The 27,979-nt window shown below is 37.6% G+C and overlaps 1 protein-coding gene across 2 annotated transcripts; it reads left to right on the forward strand.

The window, feature by feature from the left end:
* The first annotated feature begins 1,307 nt into the window (after positions 1-1,307).
* On the forward strand, positions 1,308-26,354 carry shc3 (SHC (Src homology 2 domain containing) transforming protein 3). Of its 2 annotated transcripts, none has more exons than XM_082141644.1 (14): positions 1,308-1,486; positions 3,514-5,006; positions 5,128-5,996; positions 11,341-11,411; positions 13,748-13,811; positions 16,115-16,234; positions 16,579-16,632; positions 17,348-17,399; positions 18,588-18,717; positions 18,790-18,937; positions 19,880-19,934; positions 20,099-20,293; positions 22,074-22,378; positions 25,834-26,354. In XM_082141644.1, exons 3-14 carry the CDS (start codon positions 5,472-5,474, stop codon positions 25,960-25,962), a joined length of 1,848 nt encoding a protein of 615 aa, XP_081997770.1. In that variant the 5' UTR covers positions 1,308-1,486; positions 3,514-5,006; positions 5,128-5,471; the 3' UTR covers positions 25,963-26,354. The 2 variants fall into 2 exon arrangements, with proteins under 2 accessions (XP_081997770.1, XP_081997769.1); XM_082141643.1 differs by having other exon boundaries at positions 3,514-3,775; positions 3,861-5,996.
* Positions 26,355-27,979: the final 1,625 nt, after the last annotated feature.

Here is a 27,979-nt window from a genome sequence, read left to right on the forward strand (position 1 = left end):
GAGTAGGGATACTCAATTACGTCATTCATTCACGCTGCTTCATGGGAGAGGTAAAGAGCTATTTTGAGGCATGTTGCTTTTTCCGACTCTCTGATTGGTGGAATTTTCAGTACAGCATTATGGGTAATGTAGTTTATCACCAGGAATTCCACAGTTAAACATGATTATTTTAAAACTAAGCTGAAATAATGTGGGCTGACGGCTTCAGCAGAAGCAAATACCATCGATTAACAACCTCGTAGCTCACAGTACGGCTGTCTTTAAAGGTTTATAAGTTATCATTCAAAATCTAATTCTTTATTGGGAAAATGAATGGAGTTTTTACTTCCAGAAACCGGACTGTCACACTCTATAGGTCTGTGCCATAGCAGCTGCTTGAGATGAGCATTTCATCTTCACGCTCCTAAATGCAGCAGAATTTAAAAACATGAATCAATATTGTTCATGATTCAGTTATAGTGACTCACACTCGGGTATTTGCATTATAGATTGTTTGCACAAAAACAAATGTTTATCTTATGTAGTGGTATCCTAGTAACACCTGAATTCCATCTTCCTGCAAACACATGTGGTGGCATGTACACCAGAATATGCGGTGCTACACCGGAAAACACTCACTCACAGCACAGCAGCCAATGGCATCCACCGGATGTGAGCTGCCAATCACTATGGCCGGCCCCCTCACCTCATTCCTGTTGCTATGCTGTCTTTGAAACTATGGTTACAGTAAAGGTTCCTGTAGGCTCTCTCTCTCTCTCTCTGTATGGACTTATCGCATGTGTCTGGATGCATTCGCGACGTTTACTTTGCTAAATGCTGTGTAGTGTTACACTGAAATTTAATCTCTGCAAATCTATATGTTGTGGATATTACTTATTATAGATATTACACATTATAGACATGCACAGTCACATTATTAGGGATCACAAACGTAGTATTATAAATGTACAATGTAGTTAAACAAATGCTCTTAGGTCGCTAAACCTCACTATTAGTCACTGGACTAAAACTGGTCTTGTTTTAGCCTGCGTTTAAGAGTGACGTACCTGATGTGTGTCCCAACAGACATGTGATGTGATTTTTGGACTTTGAAAAGGAAAGCCTTCTGTGTTCTCTGTCTCTGTCTCTTCTAGTTTCTATACTTCCTGCTGTTTTAATGAGCATGTGTAGGAGTGAACCCGACACACTTCAGTCACGACTATGAAGATCACACACACACACACACACACACACACACACACACACACACACACACACACACACACACACACACACACACACATGCGCGCAGTCCACCACCCACTATCTCTTCTCTCTCTATTTGTATAAATATAAACATGTAGAATGTCTAAAGCGCAATACATACATTTACAGTGAAGCAGTTTCATTTCCTATTTGTTTGTAACAGATTTTCTGTATTTTTCATGCTTCAGGACATTCAGGTGTGTTATGAGAGGAAGATAAACCCGATGAACTCTTTTCCACGGTGAGTAAACTGTCTGAGAACCTGTGTGGTGTTCAGAGAGATAGATAAATCAAATCCTGATCCAGACAGGTGTGCTCAACTGAAGCTTATTCATTATTCAAGGTTATTGACCAGCTTTTTATATTGAATTTTGAAAGTCAGCATGAAGTAATTGAACCCCCTTTATTTTTTTTCAATACATGTTCTTGGTCTTATTTTTCTTTAATAAGTGCACATTATTCCAACAAATGCTCTATGTGACTTCATTCTGGAATGTAATAACTAATTATTTTAAAATTAAAATTTAAGTCCTGTCCTGCATTTTAATAGAGTGCATTAGTGCACTCTTTTCCAGCACGGTTGCTTCTGTAATAATTGTTTTATTCATTTTTCCAATCGGGGTTTTAAAGAGTTATAAGCCATGAACTGAACCAAACCAACCAGCTTTGAGGTGAATCACAGCATTACTTTCATTTGAAGCGAGAATGTTTTTGAAAATCTGACAAAAATAGGTACAAGACTGTGTACTTAACAGCTCTAGTGAGGGAAAGAACTACAATCCCATGAAGCATTGCGAACAGCATAATCTAATTAAAACTACTCATGTAGAAATGTTGATTATAGGTATAAAAACAAATTTTAAGTTTATTGCAAAATATGCATATACAAACATATAAGTATTTTGAGAGTGTAGGGAGACTCGATTACGAGCTATTTTGACGCATGTTGCTTTTTCCGACTCTCTGATTGGTGGAATTTTCCGTACAGCATCATGGGTAATGTAGTTTATCACCAGGAATTCCACAGTTAAACATGATTATTGTAAAACTAAGCTGAAATAATGTGGGCTGACGGCTTCAGCAGAAGCAAATACCATCGATTAACAACCTCGTAGCTCACAGTACGGCTGTCTTTAAAGGTTTATAAGTTATTGTTCAAAATCAATTTCCTTATGGAGAAAATGTATGTAGTTTTTACTTCTGGAAGAACCCGACCGTTACACGATATGCCTAGTTTTCTTAAAGTCATCACATTATGGCAAAATGAAAAGTAAAATGGGTTGCAAACAGCAATTTAAAGCGACACCAAAGCACTTTTCCTCTTCGGTCCCCCTACAGGTTGGAAGTGGAATTGTCCATTACCGCTGTCGTAAAAAATTTAGCCTACCGTCGCACGCACGCTATTTGTTTATCCAGCACCGGCTTTGGAATGAACGATGTCCACTGACAAGGTAGAGTATGTTGCATGATTTTATGAAAGTATGATGTATTGCGACATCAGAAACGAAGAAAAACTAAATAATGACATTGCCTGCTGTTTTTTGTTTGCTATTGTAACGCTTGACGTAAAGCAAGTCAAATTTGTAGTTTCTTACGTCTCATTCGAACTACAGATCCGCTACCCGATCTGGCAAACTTGCATAGTGCGGTTATAACCGATAGAGGGTCGCAACGTGAATGCAGAAGTGCCGTTCACCCTGTCACGACTTGATGAACCACTGATACGATTTTGGAAACATTATTTTAAGGTACAAAATAATCTTTGGTGTTGCTTTAAGGATGCGTTCATGGGCTACAAGCTACACAATGTCATAGATTTGTGGATCTAACCTAGTGCTATTTGTGCTTCAAATCATGTGTCTTGTTGAGGAAAGGGGTGCTTATACTTTACTTAGTGATCAGATTTACTATTTCCACCTGCTGGAGGACAAAACGGGTGAAAAAAATACCACTAAAAACCACCTAGCAGCCACTCACATCCTGGAGGAATCACTAACATTTTCTTCAACAAATGTACAAATCCAGTTCCTTTTATTTGTTTGTTTTTTCTGCCTATATCCAGAGCTCGGCTAGCATGCTGCATGTAAATGGCTCTGCTGGGCAGGATGCATCCGATAAGGGAGTTGATTCCAGTTGATTCAGTTCAGCATATGTTCTTTGATCACCCTTCATTCATATGAATGTGCAAAGTTTGCCCCCAGGAGGACACAAGTAGGGGCCAGTTTATTGGAGTGTGCAATTGATCGCTGTTATTCTTTTCCAAAACAGGCCATGCATCCTGCCAGGAGATATTTTAGAGGAGAACAACATGGATTCAGGAGTTTAGATGCGACGCAGCGAGCAGTTTGCAGTGCTGTAGGATGAGAATGGTTTCTCCCTTCACCTGTGCTTCAAGTGGTTTGCCCCACTATTCAGCCAGCCTACCCTGAATGAGTCATCCTGCTCTTCCCTGATTGGCCGGTCGGGATCCATCCCGAGGGATTGCCGTGCAGAAAGCTGCCGAGGCCTGACTTCATTCACAGAAACGTCGGTATGCCCGTCTGCCTTTCCATTCACAGCCAGCCCAAAACATTTTCCCTCCACAGCTCCTCAGCATCCTCTCTTCCTCTCCTCAGCATCTCTCCTGCATCTCCGTGACAACACCGAGCGAGGAGCACGCATAAGGCTTTTTTTGTTTTTTTGTTTGCTTTTGTCTCAGTGGAGAAGACAAACCTCTCTCTCTCTCTCTCTCTCTCTCTCTCTGTCTTTTCTTCTTTCTTTTTTTCAATTCGCAGGCAGGCAGGAAAGCGAGACGCTGGGAGGGACTGCAGTGCGTTAGCCGCAGCGTTACAGAAGCTTGTGAATGACTGCCGCTTCCCTGTCACAAGCTCTTCTGGACATTTTACATGAATGGCTCTTTTTCTGCTGCCTTAATGTCATGGGCTTCATCCCGTTGGATGCTTTTTAATGGGGCTGAGAGATCTGACATCACTATTTACGGTTGTATCCTTGCTGAATCCGGATGGCGTTTTAGTGAGATCGAATCTCGACATTGTGTATTTGAGAGGGATGTTTAATTATTCAACAAAGCTCATTCAGAAGCAAAGCTTGGCTTGTTTTGCCTTCTGTAGGGGGGGATATTCGAGTGCTCGTGTGGATAGATTTATGCCGATGTTTCGTAGTATGTAAGGAAGAACGAACGTGACAAACAAAGAGATAAAGCCGTATTGGTCTTGTGATTTAAATTTGTGCACATTTTAAACTTGCCGTTAACAAAAGCTAGGTGGAACGCGGTTGTGGGCGAAAGGTGAACGCATTCAAATATATTTAACCCTGATGTCATTTGGGTAATTTGCTAGATTTTTATTTATTTTGATGTCACAGTCATGTGCAATCATTATGCTTGCGTTTCATTAGAGCACCTTGCTTCGGAATTAAAGTAAAGCCACAATTGTATGTATGAAAAATAAGCGATCGCCATGCACACCGACTCAAGTTTCATTCTATGTGGCGTACATATGATCCGACAACATGCACGGTACTCTAATGTGATTTTTGCATTGAATTATGTCAGCAAATGATGACTGTTTTGGCATCATTTTGAGTAGTTTGATTCAAAGGTTCTCCTTCGTTTTGACTGATCTCGGATTTCACTCTTCTCAGTGATCTCTTTGTAGCATCTTTTTCATTCTATTTATCCGTTTTCACACGAACTGAATCAAAGCAGGAGGCGTTCCTATAGACAGGGCAAATTTTTTCGAATTGATTGGTTCTACCGAGCAGTAAGTGGGAGTTTTTTTGTAACGGAAAGTGCTCTGCAGTGTAGAGTGAGTCTTTTGTTGAGAAGGGTCTCTCTCTCTCTCTCTCTCCCTCTCTCTCTCTCTCTCTCTCTCCCTCTCTCAGAGTGAGTCATGCATGTTCAGGGATCTGCCAGGATGCGGGGAGAGAGAGAGACATCTCTTCACTAGAGATCTGTCTCTCTCTCTGCCATCTCTGGCCCTCTGTAGAGGAGTGACCTCGCGCTGCTTTTCTCTCATCGTCCTCTGTCTCCATGGATTCCGCGTTTTGTGGTTTATTTTTGGTCCCCGAGTTGCTGCTGCGTGGCGTCGGATTTTCCTGACGACCACCCGCTCCCTTTCTTCAAACCCCTTCGAGGACGCTTTCTCAGCTCCAGCATGCAAAAGATGTGGACGGTCAGCTGGGAGTTGGATGTGTCCGTTCGTGTGTAGGCTGGCATACCGAGGGGAATGCTTCACCGTGCTAAATACAACCGATTCCGGAATGAGTCAGTGACGTCCGTCGATGAGCTTCTGCACGGTCTCTCCATGAACGCCAAGGTCTCGGCCGTCCCGCCGTCGCCGCCCGTGGGCGACCCTCCGTACGCCCCTCCAGCCGACCCCGAACCCTCGGAAGAGTCGGGAACCTTGTGCACCCTCATCAACAAAGTCTCCAACCTCAAATTCGCCAACTCCTCCGGTCTGCTGGGCATCAAGGGCCTGCCGTCTGCCGTGAAGGACCTGGCCGTGTCCAAACTCCAGGGAGGAGCATCAGGAGGCGGATCCGGCAGCCCAGGCTCGTCTTCAGCGCCTCACGCCCCGCTGGAGCCCGGCTTCGTGAGCTCGGGGAAGAAGTGCAGGATGGAAGAGTCTCAGCCTGGAGGGGGAGAGGGATGGAGTCTGGGCGGGACGGGCGGGCTGGTGAACAAGCCGTCTCGTGGATGGCTGCACTCCAGCGAAAAGATTTCCGGACCTGGAGTGACGTACGTCGTTAAGGTAAGATCCAAATCCTGTCTCTCTTCTTGCATTTCCCTTGTTGTGTTTTTTTTTTTTCATCCGTGTACAGCGTCTTCCTGTCCGTGTGCTGGTACAGAGGGATTATGTGTACGGTTTGGAATAGTGTAGGTCGCACAACTGACCACCAAAGCACAGGCTGTTCCGCCACATACAGTACCATGCATGTTTACATGGCATCTGTTGCATTAATCTTGCATTCATGTGGAGGTGGGCGGTATGAATGAAGTCGTGTTATTTAATTTATATCACAGCTACAGTATATAGAGATGTATAAATAAATAAATAAATAAATATAGTATTTCTTATAGTATCACTCTCTGTTCTAGCTTGCACTATTCTGGACAATGTTTGAAACTTTGTGTTTTTGCGTGTTATTTAATCATGCAGTAATGTCTGTAAACGATCCAAAGAAGTTAGAATCTCATTAGAATTTAGAATCTCATTCTATTTGTTTTCTTTGTTCTAGTTGAAACTAAATGGACTCAAATCAAAAGACGATTATGCATTACAAATGGTTGGCATTTTATAACACTTAAAACAGTCAGACTAATATTATCAACACACACTTGGTTTAGCATCACTTGTCAAAAAATGGCCAGTTGCAAGTGCAATGTTGCCCAAACTTGTGAAGAAAGATCTATATTTTTCCATATTCCTTATTCTATGTCATATTTATTTATATAGCGCTTTATACAACACAGATGTTTCAAAGCAGCTTCACAGAAATAAACAGGAAAATAACAGTGTTAATGTTCGTAAATTACATAACAACTGTAAAGCAGCTCTACAGAAGACAACAGTCTCATTATTCAGCTCAATTCAGTTCATTGTTGACTTAGTGCTGATCCAATAGCAGTGTTGATGTTGTATGTAAATAAGATAAATCAGTACCGTCCGATCATAGCTCTATTTAACTCGATATATAGCATGTAGCCACATTTCTGCCATCATTTTCCATAGAGTAATATTAATCTTCTCTTAGTGAGAGGAGAGGACATATTGATGGCGTTCCGGTTGTCCGTGCGACCACTTCTTTTTTTTTTTCTTTTTTTTTTCTTACCTCCACAGATTTGATCTATTCAAATTAACTGCAAGTTTATCACATCAAAAGGGAAGTGCATGCAAATCGCGTAACCACGGCGACCAGTTAGCAGACCAGGGGGACGTTGTTCCGGCTACAGTTCTGTTACTGTATCGTCTCCGGGGACCGTGACGCGCTGCAAGACAGAGCTGTTATTCTTGTCCACATCTATATGCAAAGACAAACATGATAACTGATCTTTGATTTGTGCACGTACGCCACACGTCTCCCAGTGTAACTTGCGTGTGGCGCCTGTGCTCTGTGCGTTTGATTTAAAACGCACTCATATATATTAATATCCAGGGTTTCATTGGTCAACAACCCTGGAAATATCATTTTGAATTAGCGCGTAAACTCTTGAAAAGTAGTGCATGTACATTTTTCTTGTATACATTAGCTTTAGAAATATAGACATCATTGCCTACTTTTCGGGTTATTTGCAGACATTCTTTTTTTGTTGATGTTTGTGCATTAATAAGTGCATTAGTTCTAACTCATTTTAAACATGTTTGCATTATAGATCGTGCATATTGTGCACTGACCTCAGGTCTTGCAGTATCATGTATTTTAAGCGTATCATCTAATGTGTTTGTGATCATATAAGCATGTTCTCAGCCTCATTGAGCTAAAGGTGACTCTGATTCGTGCGGGATGAATCACACATTATTCCCTCCTAGCTTTTTTCCCTTCTGAATTGTCAGTTGCTGTCGAGGCAAAACACGAACCGTCGACACGATTGAATTAGATGATGCAAACTAATGTGCATTGGAAGGGAACTAAATGTGTTTTACTTGCTTTATTATCATTGACCAAGGTCTCTCACAGCATTTAACGTGAAGAGAGTGACAGAGGAAGAAAAGGACAGTGTATTTCTAGTTTGTAAGAGTTAGTTGGTAAAAGTTGGCAGCTTCGATAACAAACCCTTCCGGCGTCCCTCTGCAGGCTGAATGTGTGTTATTCTTTACAGTTCACTTATTGAGTGACCCTGTGCATGAACGCACACACACACACACACACACCATGCTCCATTTCACTAAAAGGACAGCTGCTGACATTGACTGGACGGGCTGCTTCTCAAACACACAGTACCAGCGTTCTGACAGACTACAGACTTTAGATACGGCCCAGGCTTGGTTTATGGGTTTAAGTGAAAATTTGTGCACTTAATTTATATCTATTAAAAGCATAAGGCACTTGGGTCATGCCTTACAGTAAATATACAGTGCATGTTCAAAATTGTTGGCAGTTTAGTGTGCAGATATGTGTGTGTGTGTGTGTGTGTGTGTGTTATAGCCGGTTTCATTCTCAAGTGTGAATTTGAATGTCACATATAGAGCAATATCTACGAGATAGCAACTCTTGGCTTGTTTATATCCTCACAAAAATGTAAACTGCGTTATCGCACGATATATATACATATATATGAAGAGTTCAGATGCAAAAGCCTCTAAGTGACATCTAAAATTAGCATTTTTTTCAAGCTTGTATGTTTAACTTTAATGACAATTAATAGGTAATTTTCATTGCCATTAAAGTGAAATAATTGAACACAAACATACAAGAAAATTTCAGATGGTACTTACAGGCTTTTGCATCTGAACTCTTCATATATATATATATATATATATATGTATTAGATCCACCTTTATCCGCATACACACAGTATACTAATGTAAAGCAATATTTTATTTTTTTTATTTCGTTGCAAAATGTAACTCTATTATCACCCAGAACTTCATATAAAGATAGTTATGTGAGAATTTCCAACTGTATCCACATACATACAGTATGTACTCATGTAAAGCGATATATAACTATATAGCAAATCTCAAATGCTTGATTGTTTATATCATCACGAAATGTAACTCTATTATCGCCCGGCTCTAATCTGCTAAATGTGACTATAAGGCATGAAGATAAACATAAAAAAAAAATTATTAAGCTGCTTTGAAATTTGTGTTGTGAAAAGATTTGATTTGACTTGATTATCTTGGCATGTTACTATATAATAGCCACTTTGTCTAATACAATCAGTAGATTAGCAATTAGCTTCCGTCATTGTGTTTAGCTAAAAAACTGTTTGCCAAAACATTGCTCTGACTCATCGTCCGTTTCCGGCCTCATTTCCTGTCTGCGCTTTGAATCGTACACCAGTGAGTTAATCTGGACTGTTAAAAAAAAGAGATGATTTTTCCATGAACCGCTCGAGTAATCTTAACCAATTAGCTCTGCCAGCGTTCCTGGGAGAAGCCGAATCTGCCGTGCGTTAGACGGTTCTCAGGTGGGTTACTGCAGGTGAGTCACTCATTTAGTCAAGGAAAGTTGTAGTGAGACTCTCACTGAGTGAGTCATGCGGCTTTGAGGGATCGGTGAGGGGACGGGCTGAGAAAAGCTGAGATGTGTTGATGCATGATGTCACTGGTGATGCATGATGTCATCGACTGGAGAGGAAGTCACACTGTTCTCATGCGTTGCTCATTTTTAATTCACAGCTGAAGCACTGCTGGCTGTTTTTATATTATAATTATATAAGGATTTTATTTATTTGTATTTTTATTAATGTTATTTAAGACTTTCTTATAGTCCATGCAGGGTTAGGATTTTGTGTTTGAGATTAATCCTTAAAGCTGTCTTGTCTTTTGAAGTTTTTTTTTTTTTCTGTTTAATTTTTTTGCTTTTGTAGTTAATCACTTTTTATTTAATTTAAATTGTATTGAATACTTTCAAGGGTTTTGAGTTTTTTATAGATAAAAGAATATCACATGAGTCCTTGAAGCTAAAGTGTGTGATACATTTTTTTTTTCATTGTCAATTTAGTTTTTTGCTTTTTGTTGTTGATCACTTTTTATTTTATTTATTTTACTTTATTTCACTTATTGAATACTTTCTTATGTAGTTCATGCAGGGTTAGGGTTTTGAAGTTTTTATAGATTAAACAATATGATATGAAGGGTGTGATATTTCAGTGTCAATTTAATTTCCGTGTCATTTGTTTTCTTTTGCAGTAAATCCATTTTATTTTATTTTATTTTAGCATAAAATGTCTCTTTTATGCTAAAATAAAAAATTACAACAAATCCATTCACTCCGGCATGATAATGCCGTGGTTTAGAGTATATCACATCTGATGAGGGACATTGTGTGAAATAACAGTCTGTGATTTTGAGAAATTTGTGGAATTTGTTGTTTTCCTGAAGAAAATGTTTGATTGTGTGTCTGCATATGTGAGCTTGGCGTGTCTGTGTGTTTTTTGTGTGTGTGTGTGTGTGTGTGTGTGTGTGTGTGTGTGTGTAACTGTGTGTGACTGTAGACAGGCAGATTAAAGTATGAAAGGAATTTTGTTGAATGCAAAAAGGGAGTTTTTGAAGAATCTTCATACAGCTCTTGAATGACCACAGACTGTAAAAAAATTAAATTGGGTGACACATTTCCGGTTCCTTCCACTGTAGAAAAATAAAGCCAAAATTTCCCAGAAACCAAAAGCATGTATGAAGAAATTAAATAGGCTTTAGTTTGATATCATTTTAACTTTAAAGTGATCATCACAAGCCATGTTTCCATCCACCTACTTTTATATGAATACGTGATATTGCATAAAAAATGCTGAATGGAAACACCAAGATGCAAGAGAAACTGCGCTCAATAGAGGCAGACAATTTATTTAATCTGATAAGAAGACATGCACATAAATTACAAACACATTTACTGGATGCACAACAAAACGTGAAACGTGACTTCAACAGAGCATGTGATTGGATAACTGGACTAACCAGCGGACCAATCGCATCGCACAGCATCTCAAATATTGGTATGCTGGTTCTGAAATGTCTGAGCCAAAGTCTGTCATCAGAATGATTCGGTTTAATTCGCGGCTCACATGTTTGGGTTCCCAAAACCCAACATCAGAACGCAAGATAACGACAGTGTTTATTGTGTTTAATCTGCCATAAGTCATGTATGATGTACGTAAACAGAGTCACAGTGGCTTCCCCCGATTGCAGCAACTTCCATTTTTATTACAGATATTCTGCACCAGGAAGTGATGTTGTTGTTCTCTTGAACACATGGAAACGTTGCTTCATTCGCAAAAGTTTTATGCCATATTCCAATTTTGCAGAAAAGTTACATTTGCAACATTTGAATATTTAATATGGTACTTTATCACACACGGGCGATGACAATCTCTAGTTTTGAGGATGATTATCAGCTGTTCTAATCTCCTCTGTGTCCTTCTGTTTTCAGTATTTGGGCTGCATCGAAGTCCTCCGGTCCATGAGATCCCTGGACTTCACCACACGATCACAAATCACACGGTACAACAACTCTCTCTCTGTCTTTCTGCTAATGAAGAGGTGTAAAATAGCCTCAAACTCTCCCTCTTATGCTGTACAAGGAATAGTAGCATGCATGGATTCACACACTTCCAAAGAAAGAAGTTTATCATATCATATACCATATATCATACTGGCACCTTTAGTAATGATAATCCATCGTTATCTTTATAGTTATTGTTCTTGGTGTGAAAAAATTGTAATTAACAGTATTGTTTAGCTTAAATTTGATAAAATTAGTGTGCTCTACCAACTTAGGGTGCAAATATCAATGAATATTAATAATCACAAAATAAAAAAATATGCACTCATTTTCCTCATTTGTTTTTACATTTATTCATTTATTTTATAAAATAAAATTATGTAAAAAGATTTAAAAAGAGGTGCAAATGTCAATTAATATTAATAATCACACAATGAAAAAAAATTATGATGATCTGCACTCATGTTCCTCGCTTTTTAAATATATTTTATTTAGCAATTTAGTTATTTATTTATTTAAAAAATAAGATTATGTAAAAATATTGACAAAAACGAGCATCATTATATTTTTTCATATATTTTTTTTCTTTTTGACTATGAAACACAACCTAAGGTATTGATTATTTTACTAGTTTTTGTCCAAATGATTCAGACTCTCCAATCCTACACATGAAATGATATCTATTGAAGACAACAGAAGGGGGAGAGCATTTTAGCTGAGCGTGTTTGTAATGTTTAGTTTTCTCTTTTATATAATTTTTCTTATGTTTATGAATTTATAAATATTTATGTTTTTGTTGTTTTGCTACTAAATCACAGTTAATGGCTTTTGTACGCTGCTTTTTAGTTGCTTTAACGGTTACATCACAGTTAATGGCTCCCGTGTGGCGTTACATGACTGTTATCAGCTTTTTTATGGCACTTTTATGTTTTTTTTTTGTTTTTCTTTATTTGCACCCGCTGCCAAACACTCATTTATTGTTGCTAAAATGAGCGCATGAGATGTGAATGTAACCCATCCATGTGTGCTGCTGATGAGTCATTGCGTAACATTAGTGTAGAGGCAGCAGATCGGATCCCAGCGGACGCTGCTTGTTTATTGAGCGCTGGGGCTGTGTGGGCCGATCCTCATACAGACGCTGGAGATGACATGTCATATCCTCTTTTCTGCCTGACTTCCTGCTCTCTCTGCTGTGGCGTTCGCACGAACACACCACACACTCCCGACTGCTCTCTGGACACAAGTCAGACGGGTGCAAAGAGGACTGTGATAGTTTAGATTGATTGTGCCTTTTGGAAAACATCTCATCAAATGTGTCGAGAACATGTCCAGAAAAAAAAAAAATGCATTTATATTTCTTGGATTTTAAAATTCTCATTACTGTAATTTTTTTAAATCCCAATTCCGTTACTATATATATATATAAGTATTTATACATCATGGTAGTATTTGTTGCATTGCATTTAATTTAATTCATGCTGACTTAAATGTTCTACAGTACTGAGTGTCTAATGAAAATCAGCATTAATTTGAGCATTTAGCATTAAGTTGAGAATTATTTAAAACGACTTGTCTGAACGCATTACAGAAAATGGTTAGAAATGTGCTTAATTGCTCTGAAAATTATGATATTGTGCAAAATAATCTTTTTGGTCTTAAATAGGCTTAATTTTCTTTTTACAAAATTCCGGTATAATTTATGATTTTTTTTTCCCTTATTTTTTTGGTAAATATGAACATTTTAAAAATGTTTAACCTTATCAATATATATTATTTTTAGCAAATGTTTTTATATTTAAAATATAAATATTTATTATATTTTTATTTTTATTTTATGTGAGTTTTATATAGGTTTTTTGTTTATATAATTAATTATTTTTATAATTTTTATAATTATTTATCAAAAATAGTATATTTCCATTCCTTTCAACCTTGTCAATATATAGTATTTTTAGAATTTTTTTATATATATATATTTAAAATATTATAGGCTATTTATTTATATATTTTTTATATATATATATATATATATATATATATAAGTATATACATTTATATAATTTTCTAGTTTATGTTTATAGTATTATTATTATTATTATTATTTGTATTTGCATTATTTAATATCAACCATCGGCATGTCTAGATATTATGATGAGCGTCTGCTATTGAAAGCCAGGCCCGATTGACAGAAACAGATCAGATCTATCCCAGAATGAACAGGTTTGCTCTGGCTCCAGAATGACTGTTTGCACAGAGCATCATTACAGTTTGCTCTCTCTATACTTACTCTTACTCTTACTCACGTCTTTATATTTTTTGTAATTTCTCTCCACAGGGAGGCGATCAGTCTGGTGTGTGAAGCCGTCCCTGGTGCCAAAGGAGCTCTGCGCAAGAGAAAGGTAGAACGAGAGAAAAGAGAGATGCTTTGTGAGGAGCGAATGTGTGGAAATATGTTAAAGAAAATAACTAAATAAGATGAACTATTATACTGCATGCCATTCAGTTTCAAAGAAGTAACAACTCTATTCATATTCTCCATAGGAACATTTATTTTGAACGATTAAACCTTTAAAGACAGCCGTACAGTGAGCTACGGCTACGGGGTTGTTCATCGATGGTATTTGCTTCTGTTTAAGGCGTTAGCCCACATTATTTCAACTTGGTTTTAAAATAATTGTGTTTAACAGCAGAATTTGTGGTGGAAAAACTACATTACCCATGATGCTGTGCAGAACATTCCGATGTAAAATCAGAGAGTCGAAAAAAGCAACACTCACTTTAGTTTAGTCCCTAGTCTCTACTCTTTTAAAATACTTAAATATTTGAATATATAAGCATATTTTGCAATACATTTAATATAAATACATTTTTAAAGTAGTAGTTTTATATTTCTCCATCGTTTTTAATTAGATTATGCCGTTTGCAATGCTTCATGGGATTGTAGTTCTTTCCCTCACTAAAGCCGTTAAACACACATTCTTGTGCCTTTGAATTTTTGTCTGATTTTCAAATACTTTTTTTGCTTCAAATCAAAGTTTTGAAATCCCTATGGGAGAAATAAATGGAAAAAAATACTTCCGGAACCAACGCAGCTGAAAAAGTGTCCGGCCACTGTTGCACTCTATAGAAAGCCCCTTAAAGTCGGACTTCCAACTTGGAAACTCGTGCAACAATCCACAAGCCTGGTTCCTTCGTGTGTCAATTATTAAGTATTTTGCATATTTTCCCTGAAAGATCAGCACAGAAAAGTCTGCAGATTCAGTCTGAGTCTGCATATTCCCATTTGTTGTCTTAGGAAATGTTCAGTTTTCATGGAAAATAATATGTTGATGGTGCAAACATGATGTTAAAGGCATGTCAGGATGAAGCAAACTGAATTACATACGTTACATACAACAGATAGAGTTAGAGATTACTGTACATACAACAGATAGAGTTAGAGATTACTGTACATACAACAGATAGAGTTAGAGATTACTGTACATGACAACAGGAGGTGGAGGTTATAGATGCAGATCAACAAAGATAAAGACCAAAAGCGGGGCATCAGAAGGTTTGGAGTGAGATAAAGACAGTTAGAGATCAAATAAAGGCTGGAGAAAGAGAAACGGCATGCTGCAGTGTGTGTGTGTGTGTGTGTGTGTGTGTGTGTGTGTGTGTGTGTGTGTGTGTGTGTGGGCATACTGTTAGCACGGTGACTCATTCTGTGCTGAGCAGCAGTAATCAGGCCTCCTGCTGTGTGTGTGTGTGTGTGTGTGTGTGTGTGTGTGTGTGTGTGTGTGTGTGTGTGTGTGTGTGTGTGTGTGTGTGTGTGTGTGTGTGTGTGTGTGTGTGATGCACGTTTGCTGCGAGGATTGCAGCCGTGGAAAGGGACGTGTCCGCTTTCAAATGAACAGACGTGTGTGTGGGGATTTTAGGGAACCTTTAAAGCGTGCTGCGCTGTATGTCCTGATTTAATGAAGCCACACTGGATCAGTTTAGCACACAAACACAGAATGTGTTTTATTTTTGTTTTGTTTTATTTCTTCCATTAAGTAATATGAATGAAGACTGGAGTGATTTGAATTTAATTAATAAATAAATAAAAAACGCATTTTAATAGGCAAAGCATTTACAGCTAAATAAATTAGTAAAATAAATTAAAATAATAATATAATTTAAATTAATCAAATATTAAATAAATATAAAAAATTACAATATTTCAATAAAAATGTACAATAACAATAAATCAAATTAACATGAAATATATATATTTTTTAAATCATTCCAGTGTTATTATACAATGAGATACTAATGTAGTTTTTATTAATAATTGATATTTTTTTTGTATATTTTCCATTTTCATTTTAGTTCAAATTGTAATTTTTTTTGTAAAATGTCCATAGTTTTTATTAATTTTTATTTCAGTTTTAGTTATTTTAGTACTTAAAAAAAATATTATTATATACAAATATATTTTTTTATTATAGTCATTATAATCACGATGCGGCGCGACGTGAAGCAACACGACACATTTCTGACGGTAAACTGATGCTCTATTTCTGACGTATTTCAAATGCAACTCCTGACAGGAACGACGAATGGATTTGCAGCGGTAGCTTCGTCACTTCCGGTGTAGACGGCGTGAGAAATCAGTGATCATCACATATCGCAATAAGGAAATTAAGAAACAATTAAGAAGGATAGTCTCTCTCTCTTTCAGACTCCCTCGAAACTTCTCTCCAGTATTTTGGGCAAGAGTAACCTGCAGTTTGCTGGCATGAGTATCAATCTCAACATCTCCACCAGCAGTTTAAACCTGATGACACCGGACTCCAAACAGGTACAAAAACACACACACATCTAGTCTCTCTCTCTCTCTCTCTCTCTCTCTCTCTCTCTCTCTCTCTCTCTCTCTCTCTCTCTCTCTCTCTCTCTCTCTCTCTCTCTCTCTCTCTCTCTCTCTCTCTCTCTCTCTCTCTCTCTCTCTCTGTCTCTCTCTCTCTCTCTCTCTCTCTCTCTCTGTCTCTCTCTGTCTCTCTCTCTCTCTCTCTCTCTCCTCCCTCTCTCTCTCTCTCTGTCTCTCTCTCTCTCTCTCTCCCTCTCTCTCTCCGTCTCTCTCTCTCTCTCTCTCTCTCGATGAAGTGTTTTATTGCAGATGAATGATGCTCCTTCCTGTTTCCACAGATAATAGCCAATCATCACATGCAGTCCATATCCTTTGCCTCCGGTGGAGATCCGGTAAGACTTCACAACATCACACCAGTGATTCATTCTTCAGCTGACGTTCAGTCTCACGACACTTTATGGCAAATCTCAGAGCGCTCGGGGGAAAAATGAAGGTGTTTCGCTTTTAATGATGATTTTTTCCGCCCCTTTAAGACTTCTGTTCGTAAATGACCTCATGACTGGCTAGTCTCTGTATACCAGTTGTTTATGAGATCAAGTTGCTGAATATTGAATAAATATTGATATGTTAATGTGGGTCATTTGTTAATCAGCTCGTAATTGTGACGTCATAATCATAACATTTTTATGAATTAGACATTTTTGCAATTTTTAACGGTCACATGTGAATGATCTCATAGATATAATGTCATAATAATGACATTTTTATTAAGTCACTTTTTTCAGTTTTTAGTATGTAAATGTGGGAGCTTACTTGTGATGTCATAATCATTACATTTAAATTAATTCGAAATGTTTCGATTTTGAATGCGTAAATGTGGGCGGTCACATGTGAGTGAGCTCATAGATATGATGTCATAATCATGACCATTGACGAATCAGTCATTTTTGCAGTTTAGTTTCAATCTGCACAGACTGGGATGGACAGATTTGAGATGTACAAATACATCAAACTCCTATGTCAAAGGAGCAAGACATATCCCGTCCTCCATTATATGAAACACGCTCATAAAAGCATTAGCTCATTTTCTCTGTCTTCTGCCAACAGGACACGACTGATTACGTCGCTTATGTAGCGAAAGATCCTGTTAACCGGAGAGGTATTACTCCCGTCTTTTCCTTTGCCGATGATTTGTGTGTCATTTATTACTTCTCATGTCCATGTTAATGTTCGGAAACAAGCAATCTCTTCTTATGTTGAGAAGTAACAGTGTTTGTTTGAGAGTGTGTGACCTGTCAACTTTTGACCAGTGGCAAATGAATGATCACCTTTAACTAATTTCATAATATCTCCATAACATTCACAGTGACGGTTGGTGCAGAGTTGGCGATGCTCTTTGTTGATCAACCACAGTTTTAGCTCTACGGCTCCTGAGGGCCATTTCATTGTGTTTCCCACACTGGGCCGCCCTGTAGCGCTACATCCACAAACAAGCGTGATTGATCAGTCCGCCACGGCTGCATTTAGCATCAAAAAATCAATTTCTGTGGCTGTTATATCTTCCTCTCTTTTCATTTCATGGATCTTTTAACTTCCTGTCAGCGCAGAGGCCACGTTTTAAAACTCTTGCCGTACTTTCTAATGCATTTTTGATATTGTCAGAGGAAAGATCCTGTAATGAACACTTCACAGCGGAGTGAGTCAGCAAATCGCCATCCGTTTCACCATCTGCTGATATCTAAAGCTTCAGCATGCGTGCGTGTCTTATGTGTGTGTGTGTGTGTGTGTGTGTGTGTGTGTGTGTGTGTGTGTGTAGCTGTATGTCAGATTGATTGTTGCTTCATTTGTGTGTTTCATGTATTTTGATGAATAAAAAACATGTCACAGCTCACCCTAAAATGAAATCATTTCAAAATAAAACGCTTACTAAGAAAGATGAAATATTTTTTGTCAACTTGCATGCCGTATGACAATTAACCAACATCAGAGAACCGTGAATATGCAAATGTGTTGTTAAATGATTGAAATATTTAAAAAATATATTAAAAAAATAAAAAAGGCTTTATATATATATGATATTGAAATAGTATTTTTACATTTTTTTGTATTGCAATACAATTATTTTTAAATGAACATATAGGCAGTACAGCAAATGCTACCATGATGGACAAAAGCATCACAATTTCAAAAATATTATTTTTTGTAATGAGAATTTAGAGGGTTAAATGTGCTATTGTCATTAATTGGCTATGTTTTTTGTGTTTTGGGGTTTTTGGGGTGAAATATGACCCATGCATGTTCTTGACAGGTTTGGTGAGATTCATCCTGACTGTGTGTTGATTTCTAGCATGTCATATTCTGGAGTGCTCCGACGGTCTGGCTCAGGATGTGATCAGTACGATCGGTCAGGCGTTCGACCTGCGATTCCAGCTCTATTTGCAGTGTCCATCCAGCAAACCCTCATCCATGCACGACAAGTGAGTCCACGCAGACACCTTCAGGACTCCGAGCCTGAGGCGGCTTCTACATCTCATGTGTCCTCTCTTCAGGGTTATGAGTACGGACGAGCCCCCGTGGACAGAGGAAGGGGAGGAGTCCGCCGATCATCACTACTACAACAGCATTCCCGGGAAGATGCCTCCACCTGGAGGATTCATTGATGCTAGACTGACCAATCAGACGCAAGACAGCAGCCAGGTCTGCAGCACTAATCACTCACACACACACTGACAGGAAGTGACCTGACCCGGGATCAGTAGTCACTCAAGCTCAGTTTCGGTCTGTAAATGCAGTACATGTGTTTTGGTAAAGAATGAGAGTAAAGGATTATGCTATGATGAAGTGTCCATAAAACATAGTTTTTATTTATTTCTGTTGATAAAAGAAATCAGGTCACTAAAATGAATCGAGGGCCTATTTTAAATTGAGGGAACCAAACATATCTGATATTAATGGTAATAATATTTACTTAAATTTAAATTCTATTTTTATACAATTTCGTTATAATATTGAAATGTCTGACACAAAATACAAAACAATTTCAATGTTCCCACTCCAACATATATAATAATTAAATTAAATTAAAATAAATATTATATTTTGTTAAAATATTAAAAGAAACAACACAAAATATTGAACAGTTCCAACTGTCCCACTCCAACATATATAATAATTTAAGTAAAATAATAAAAAAGTTCATATTAAATATTATTATATATCGAAACCAGCAACACAAAATACAGGACAATTTCAACTTTCCCACTCCAACATATATAATAATTAAAGTAAAATAAATTAATAAATATTATAGTTTGTTATTATATCAAAAGAAACAACACAAAATACATAACAATTACATCTGTCTCCCTAAAACATATATAATAATATAAATAAAATAACAACTTAACATAAGTAAATGACTTGAGTGACAGTTATCAGTACAGTATTACTTATTGTTTAAAGAAAACTCACATTCCACATGATCTGCTTCTTAATAACATGTATAAATGTTGACATTAGTGAATGACTTCCTGTAGTGTGGACTCTGTTTCCTGTCTGTCAGTGAATGTGACTCCAGCAGGTCAGAGATGAGGAGGTGTTTCATTATTGTTGTTGATGACTCATATGCTGTCCACACAGGGCGCTGGAGTCGACCAGACGTACTACCAGGGCCGACCCATGTTCTTCCAGCAAGGTACAATTCACTTTTATTGTCACGTTTAGACAGTTAAAGAGACAGATGACATAAAAAAAAACCTTTGTGGCAAACCTGTATGACACAATAGATGATATTTTGAAGAATGTATAATATTTTGAAGAATATCTTTTTTTGTTTTTCTGTCTGTGCTTCTCATTTAGGGTCCTGTGACATATACAGTCTCCCTGAGGTCAAAGGTCAAGCCCCTAAAGCAGGAGACGTCCCCACGTATGTGAACACGCAGCACATTGACACGCAGGTGTTGGCCGCCCTGCAGGGAGAGGCGGAGGCGGCGTCCGATTCGGGCACGACCGGGACAGCTAAAGACAGCCCGAGGAAGGACCTCTTTGACATGAGTAAGAGTTTAGAGTAAACACAGAGGCTGGAGCATCTAATGTTGCTGCTATAGCTTCCGATAGGAAAAATATATAATTGTGCAAATGATTTGGTGAAAAGCAGAAAACAACACAGTCATTCCTTTCAACAGCTAGAGAGCAGGGGTTGCAGACTAGTCGACTTCATGACACTTTAAGCTTGACATCAAGTAGTCGCTGATCATTCATGGCCTATAGAGGGCGAAACAGGATAATAAATCTTTGAAGTCAACTTTTACACTTCATTTCCAAACAGTTAAAATGACTAATAAATGCATACTCATAGAGCGCCCCACAAGATGTGTTTCATTAAACCATCTGGATGCTTAAAGGAACACTCCACCGTTTTTTTAAATAGGGCTTATTCACTTTCTTTCCTACATTTAGATAGGTGGGCAAATGCATTTTTGTCTCAGTGCATGCATTGTTTTAGTTTGACAGGGTCGGCGCTAGCTTAGCTTAGCACAATGAATGGAATCCTTTGTTGCCAGCTAGCATGTCCTGAGTAAAAGTGATATACATTTTTTTAAAAACCCACCTAATTACTTCTTGTGGCCTGCGTATTCACAACAAGTACAAATAGCGATGCAGATTAACACTAGGCGATTTCCTAGGCAGATATTGACTTATATATTAAGGACTATATTAGGGGGAAGCACAGGCGAAGCACTGCTACTTTGGCGTGATATCTCTGCGCCCAAGTAGCAGTGCTTCGCCTGTGCTTCCCCCTAATATAGTCCCAAGTCAATATCTGCATAGGAAATCGTCTAGTGTTAATCTGCATCGCTATTTGTACTTGTTGTGAATACGCAGGCCACAAGAAGTAATTAGGTGGGTTTTAAAAAAAATTTATATAACTTTTACTCAGGACATGCTAGCTGGCAACAAAGGATTCCATTCATTATGCTAAGCTAAGCTAGCGCCGACCCTGTCAAACTAAAACAATGCATGCACTGAGACAAAAATGCATTTGCCCACCTATCTAAATGTAGGAAAGAAAGTGAATAAGCCCTATTTCAAAAAACGGTGGAGTGTTCCTTTAAAATTGATCTTGTGAATTCATGTTTTACTCAGCTTATTGTACATGCAAGTTAATCGCCGTTCTAAACTAATGCACTGCTGCATTGTAACGCACACGCATACAGACAGTAGCACACAGATCACATGAAGATCGCACACACAGAATCATTCAGAACTGCAGAAACACAGTGTAAACTCTGTTCTGTGATTTATCAATAAAATAGCTTAGAATCTGAAAAGTTCTAGCATATATTTCTTAGTAACTAAAACCCACAGCTTCACTATTAGTAGAGAGACGCTGCCAGGTAGAATTAATTCTCACGCAATCGCTCTCTCACTAATGCAATCATATAAATGTAATGTAACTTGATCTCTATGATTTAGAACGAGCAGAAATCTGTGAGAAATATAACGACCCAAAGACAAAAGAACTGATAAGAATAAGCCGTTATGTAGGAGCGCTGTGTCAATATGCCAGAGCTGAGCACAAGGCAACCCGTGTTCGAGTCTCAGCTCGAGGTTCAGGCTTATGTGCTCATCAATGACATCATCAGCGACATCGACTCTACTTTAATCACATAAATGTCTGAAGTCTTCATAAGTTAATGTGGTTGTCAATCCCAAAAACTGACAGTGTGAACGGAGCCTGTGAGTATCTACTGTACGTATGCGGATAAAGTTACATTTTGCAACGAAATATCAGCACATGAGAATAACAGGTTTTGTGTGCTCACGCCCTCAGAGCCGTTTGAGGACGCCATCATGACTCAGTCTCCAGCTCCTCCGGCCTCAGAGCTACACAAGGCGGCGTCCGTGGATAACTCCAGTCCGCTGCTGATGCGAGCGGCCGCCCTGAGAGCTCAAGAGGAGCTGGAGGACCACGCGTGGTATCACGGAGAGATGAGCCGGCGCCAGGCTGAGAAACTGCTGCTTCACGACGGAGACTTCCTGGTGCGCAAGAGCGCCACAAACCCGGGGTCATACGTGCTGACGGGGATGCACAACGGCCTGGCCAAACACCTGCTGCTGGTCGATCCAGAGGGAACGGTGAGAACTGCACAGTCAAACCAACATTTATTCAGACGCCTTCGACATTTCTCACATTATCACACTTTATTCGCTATCGTTTAGAAAATGGTAATAAAATATGACAAGAACTCAGAGTTATCAAATCAGTTGATATTTCACTGGTTTTGTCCGTCCTTCTGTTAGACTGTCTCACACATGAATTATGTTGAATATCTGTCAGCTGTTAAATTTAACTACACAATTAGATAATACCAATTTAGGTCAACCAATCACCAAGCAATGCTTAATTTTGTTCAGTCTGTGGTGTAAAAAGGTTGCATTATCAACTAAAGAAAAAACACTTCAGCAAAACATGCTCAGGTCAAAGTGTCTGAATCATTTTTGTTCCCAAATTTTTATAAATTTTAGTGGTAGTCACTGTATGAATAATATTTGGGTATAATATGTCCCAGTTTAATTTATTTTGCTGTTCTCACATTCATAAATGAACTAAAGTGTCCTGCACCCACTAGGTGCTAAAAACTATATCTGGTGTCTGAATAATGTGTGGTTTGAGTGTAAATGTTAGTCGATGAGAAGAGGCTTGGTCAGCCAGATGTTAATTAGTTGGTTGGTCACAGAAAATAAAAAACTCCACAGGCAAAGTCCGATAGACAGATGGTTAACACGGCGGATCCATGTGGTAATTACATCAGGCAGGAAAACATTCATTGACTTATCACTTTTTAACATATTAGTAGTAGCCTAACGCTAACCTAGATAAATGTGTGCTATTATTAGGCGCATTTCCAAGTGTTCATGTGGAGTGTGTGTGGAAGCTAAATTAGTACAGCGCTTGCTGCGTGCCATTTTTAACTTAACGTGCATTTCTCTCTATAGGCATGTCTGCGGCGATGAGGGTCAGCCTCGTCCACTTCATTACAATCTAGAAAAAGTGTGCACTTAATTGATCTTTTAAAGGCTCATTATGGTTTAGTTCACTGCACAGCCAAAACAGTTCTTCTAACCCTAACTGATGGAGTGTGTAGCTTTTCATTACTTAAACACACATGTATGAAGACACGTCATGGTCGTATTCCAGGAGGACAATGTCAAGATTCATCAGGCTCAGATTGTGAGAGAATGGTTGTTAGAATTGTCAATACTTGTTCTTGACCAAAAATGTATGCACCTTTTGATGGAAATAATTAATGTAAATAAAGTTTACACTTTATTTTAAGGTGTCATTGTTACAGTGTAATGTTGTATTTAAGTACTGAGTAATAGTAAGCAACTACATGTACTTACTATAGGGTTAGGGTAGGATTAGGATTTGGTTGAGGGTTAGTTACATGTAATTATGCATAATTTACAGTTATTACTATAAGTACATATATGTAACAAGGACACTGTAAAATAAAGTGTTGCCTAAATAAATGTTGTGATGCAATTCATGTGTGAAATGATTCTTCAAGCTCCTCCCAACCATTCTTTCACAGTTTGAGTCTTGATGAATCTTGACATTGTCCTCCTGGAATACGGCCATGATGTGTCGTCATACATGTGTGTTTAAGAAATGAAAAGCTACACACTCCATCAGTTAGAATTAGAAGAACTGCTGACAAACACATAACATGCTAGAAACATAATAATCACTGCAATAATGATCCAATCATAGACGCTTTAAATCCAAACAGCAACTTTTTTTTTTTTTTGGCCAGGCAGTGTGATTAATGTTACATATATATACTTGCGATTAGTCTATTAATGGTTTAAATGAAGGACTACCAGTAGACTAGGAAAATCTTTGGTCGGACGCAGCTCTACTATTCAACTATAGTTAATTTGACTAATTCCATAAAGCCTGTAAAAGATGTTGCTAAAGTGTCAATTTATCCATGAGAATGAGTTGAAAAATGTATATATATAGTATTTCTTAAAAAGAACAAGGCAGCTCTGAGCATTGATGTTATAAATATCACCTATGAAAGCAGTGGGTTCAACCGTCTCTAGAGACAGAGAAAATGCTTCTATTTTGGGTTGGTTTGTAGTTCAATCAAACGCTGAAGTTGAATGTACAACATTTGGAGTGAAAAGTTGAACATGAATTTAAGAAGTAAACGAGTCACATGATCGATTTAATCAGTCGCATAGAATTTTTTTCATTTTACATCATAACTTTACTTTTCTAAATCCTAAAACATTTTTACTTCAGGTTTTAATGGCAGAAATCCCATATTTCCTCATGATAAATGGAGTCTCTTCTGCTCACCAAGGCTGCATTTATTTGATCAAAAACACTGTACAAATGTGAAATATTATTACAATTTAAAATAGCTGTGAATATATTTTAAAACGTAATTTATAAAGCTGAATTTTCAGCATCATTACTCCAGTCTTCAGTGTCACATGATCCTTCAGAAATCATTCTGATATGATGATTATATGTAATATCAATGTTGAGAACAGTTGTGCTGTGGAATATTTTTGTGCAAACCGTGAGACATTTTTAAGGATTCTTTCATAAGTAAAAAAACCAGCAATATTTTTGTAACATTATAAAATGTCTTTACTGTCACTTTTGATCAATTGAATGAATCCTTGCCGAATAAAAGTATTCATTTCTCTACGTTTAAACAGTAGTGAACATGCAAGCGTCTTTAAAGGGATACTCCACTTTTTTTGGAAATAGGCTCATTTTACAGCTCCCCCAGAGTTAAACAGGTGAGACTTACCGTTTTCGAATCCATTCAGCCGATCTCCGGGTCTGGCGGTACCACTTTTAGCATAGCTTAGCATAGATCATTGAATCGGACAGGACCATTAGCATCTCTCTCAAAAAAATGACCAAAGAGTTGCGATATTTTTCCTATTTAAAACTTGCCTCTTCTGTAGTTACATCGTGTACTAAGACCGACGGAAAATGAAAAGTTGCGATTTTCTAGGCTGATATGGCTAGGAACTATACTCTCATTCCTGCGTAATAATCAAGAAACTTTGCTGCAGTATCATGAGTCCAGCAGGCGTAATGATATGACGCAGCGCCTGAAAATAGTCCCCAGCTCGGTAACTTCCAACGTGACCGGGACCAAGTTTGTCTAACCTATTAGACCTATTTTCAGGCGCTGCGTCATAGGAATGAGAGTATAGTTTCTAGCCATATCAGCCTAGAAAATTTTTCATTTTCCGTCGGTCTTATTACACGATGTAACTACAGAAGAGTCAAGTTTTAAATAGGAAAAATATCGAAACTCTTTGGTCATTTTTTTGAGAGAGATGCTAATGGTCCTGTCCGATTCAATGATCTATGCTAAGCTATGCTAAAAGTGCTACCGCCAGACCCGGAGTTCGGCTGAATGGATTCGAAAACAGTAAAACTCAACTGTTTATCTCTGGGGGAGTTGAAAAATGAGCCTATTTCCCAAAAAAGTGGAACTTTAAACTTTAACTTAACTTTGTCTTTAACTTTCAAATCAAATTTATGTCTCCTCAAGGTTCGGACGAAAGATCACATATTCGAGAGCATAAGCCACCTGATTGGCCATCACCGTGACAACAACCTGCCAATCGTCTCGGCAGGAAGCGAACTGTGTTTGAAGCAGCCGGTCGACAGAAAACAGTGACGACGCCTGAAAACACGTGGAGTTTTACGAAAAAACAAACTTTCCGTCGGTGAACATGTCGACGGCTGTCAAACTGCTGGACTGTGACGACGGAGGACAGCGTTTTTAGTGAACGAAAGAGGAATCGACCCCGATTTATAGAACTGATACAGTTATTTTATTGCGCTGGTTGAGAATCTATATTTTTGAAGAAGACGCTGATGGACTTCGTTGTAAAGTTGGAAGTTTGGAACTCGGATCTCCAAGAGGGGGATTGAGAGGAAAACCAGATAAAGAAAAAGTATTTTAGAATAAATAAAAAAAAGTTTTAGTTTTGTCTATCAAGCACAACCGGATTTTAATGTTCGTTGGTAAGAGATAGAAGGAAAACAAATATTTGAGAAAACGAAAAACAGGAAAAAAAACACAAAAAAACAAAAGCTGTTTCTATTGACCTATTTTAGGAGTTCGTCCTTTACTGCAGCTAGTGTGCCAGATCCTTTGGTAGCTTCTATCCAATCACTGTTGATTATGCTTTTCAGAGGGAAGATGACGTGAATGTGTTTGCTTTAACAGAAACCACACTCCGACATGCTGCACGTACACACACCACGACCAAAACACACACACACAGACACACACACACGGCTTTAAAGTACCTACATTTTTGTATGACGTTGAAACCTGTGGCACTCGCATGACTTAACTTAACTGTACTTGTGCTGATTGTTGGTAGCATCCAGAGCCCCAGCGGAGGTGCTTTTGTGTATGCTCACAATGTTAAATATTTATGCTTCCCAGTATTCATTGAGCTTAGCTCCTTCTTTAAACGTGTGTCAGAGGTGTGTAGTCGCTCGGTTCGGGGCTTACTTTATACCTTGGATGTTTCTATCAGTTAGGACTTTCATGGTTTGACTGTGGGCTTCACAAACAGACAAATTGGTATTATAATTCTTCTTCTGATGATTATTTTCAATTAAACGGTTCTAAGTGAATAGCACAATCTACTCTTTTTGGTCTGATGTGGTTTTGCACAGTCTAATTACTGGATGAACTGGAATATTACTGGTTTTTTCACTGTTTTAGACACACGCTTTAAAAAAAAAACAAGTCATGTTTATTACACCGTAAACATTTAGTTTTGTCTTTTAAATCCACATTTCGGATGAATGAAATTTGCATCTGATACAATTACTAATTAGAAATTAGCAGCAAGATAATATTGTCATGCATAAAGGTGCATCTCATAAAAATGTCAAGAAATTGACATCAAAATCAACACGAAATTATATTTTTGTCAAGGAAAATTAAGCTTAATGTCAAAAAAGCTTTTTATGTTGAATATAATTTATTATTTTCTGAAATACGACCTATCTTTGTGAGATTCACCCTTAAATTCACTTCAATTGTGATTTGCATTGCTATTAAATAGGTTCTGTAGCCTAGAATCACTGATGTGAAGACCTGTGTGCAGTTTCTTATATGCTCAACTGTGGATCTTTTTTCTTTCTCGAAATAGGCCATTTTAATATGATTGTTGTTATTGTTTGCATCACTTTAAATATTGTCACTCTCACACAAACACAACACATTATATTTATGTATTGACATTTGTCACATTAAACTCTGGAAATATTGATTTGGAGGCACAGGATGAATATATATATATATAATTTATTTAGTTTTAAATAATTTTATTTTACATTTGTTTTAAATTGTTTACATGTAATTTAATTATTTTTAAATATTAAAATGAGAAAAAAATCTCATATATATATTTAGTTTTAAATTCTTTTTATTTTACATTTATTTTAAATTATTTACATTTAATTTAATTATTTTTAAATATTAAAATGAGAAAATAATCTCTCATCTGTGTGTGTGTGTAATATAATTTTTAAGTATTTTACATTTATTTTAAATATTGCAATGAGAAAGAAATCTCATACTTCATAGTTTCACTGCAAATTTACAGCACAAAAATAAAATCATTACTTTTACATGTGCATATTTTTTGTTGATAAATATTATATCACCT

The sequence above is a fragment of the Leuciscus leuciscus genome (assembly GCF_965113295.1).
Source record: "Leuciscus leuciscus genome assembly, chromosome: 16".
NCBI lineage: Eukaryota > Metazoa > Chordata > Actinopteri > Cypriniformes > Leuciscidae > Leuciscus > Leuciscus leuciscus.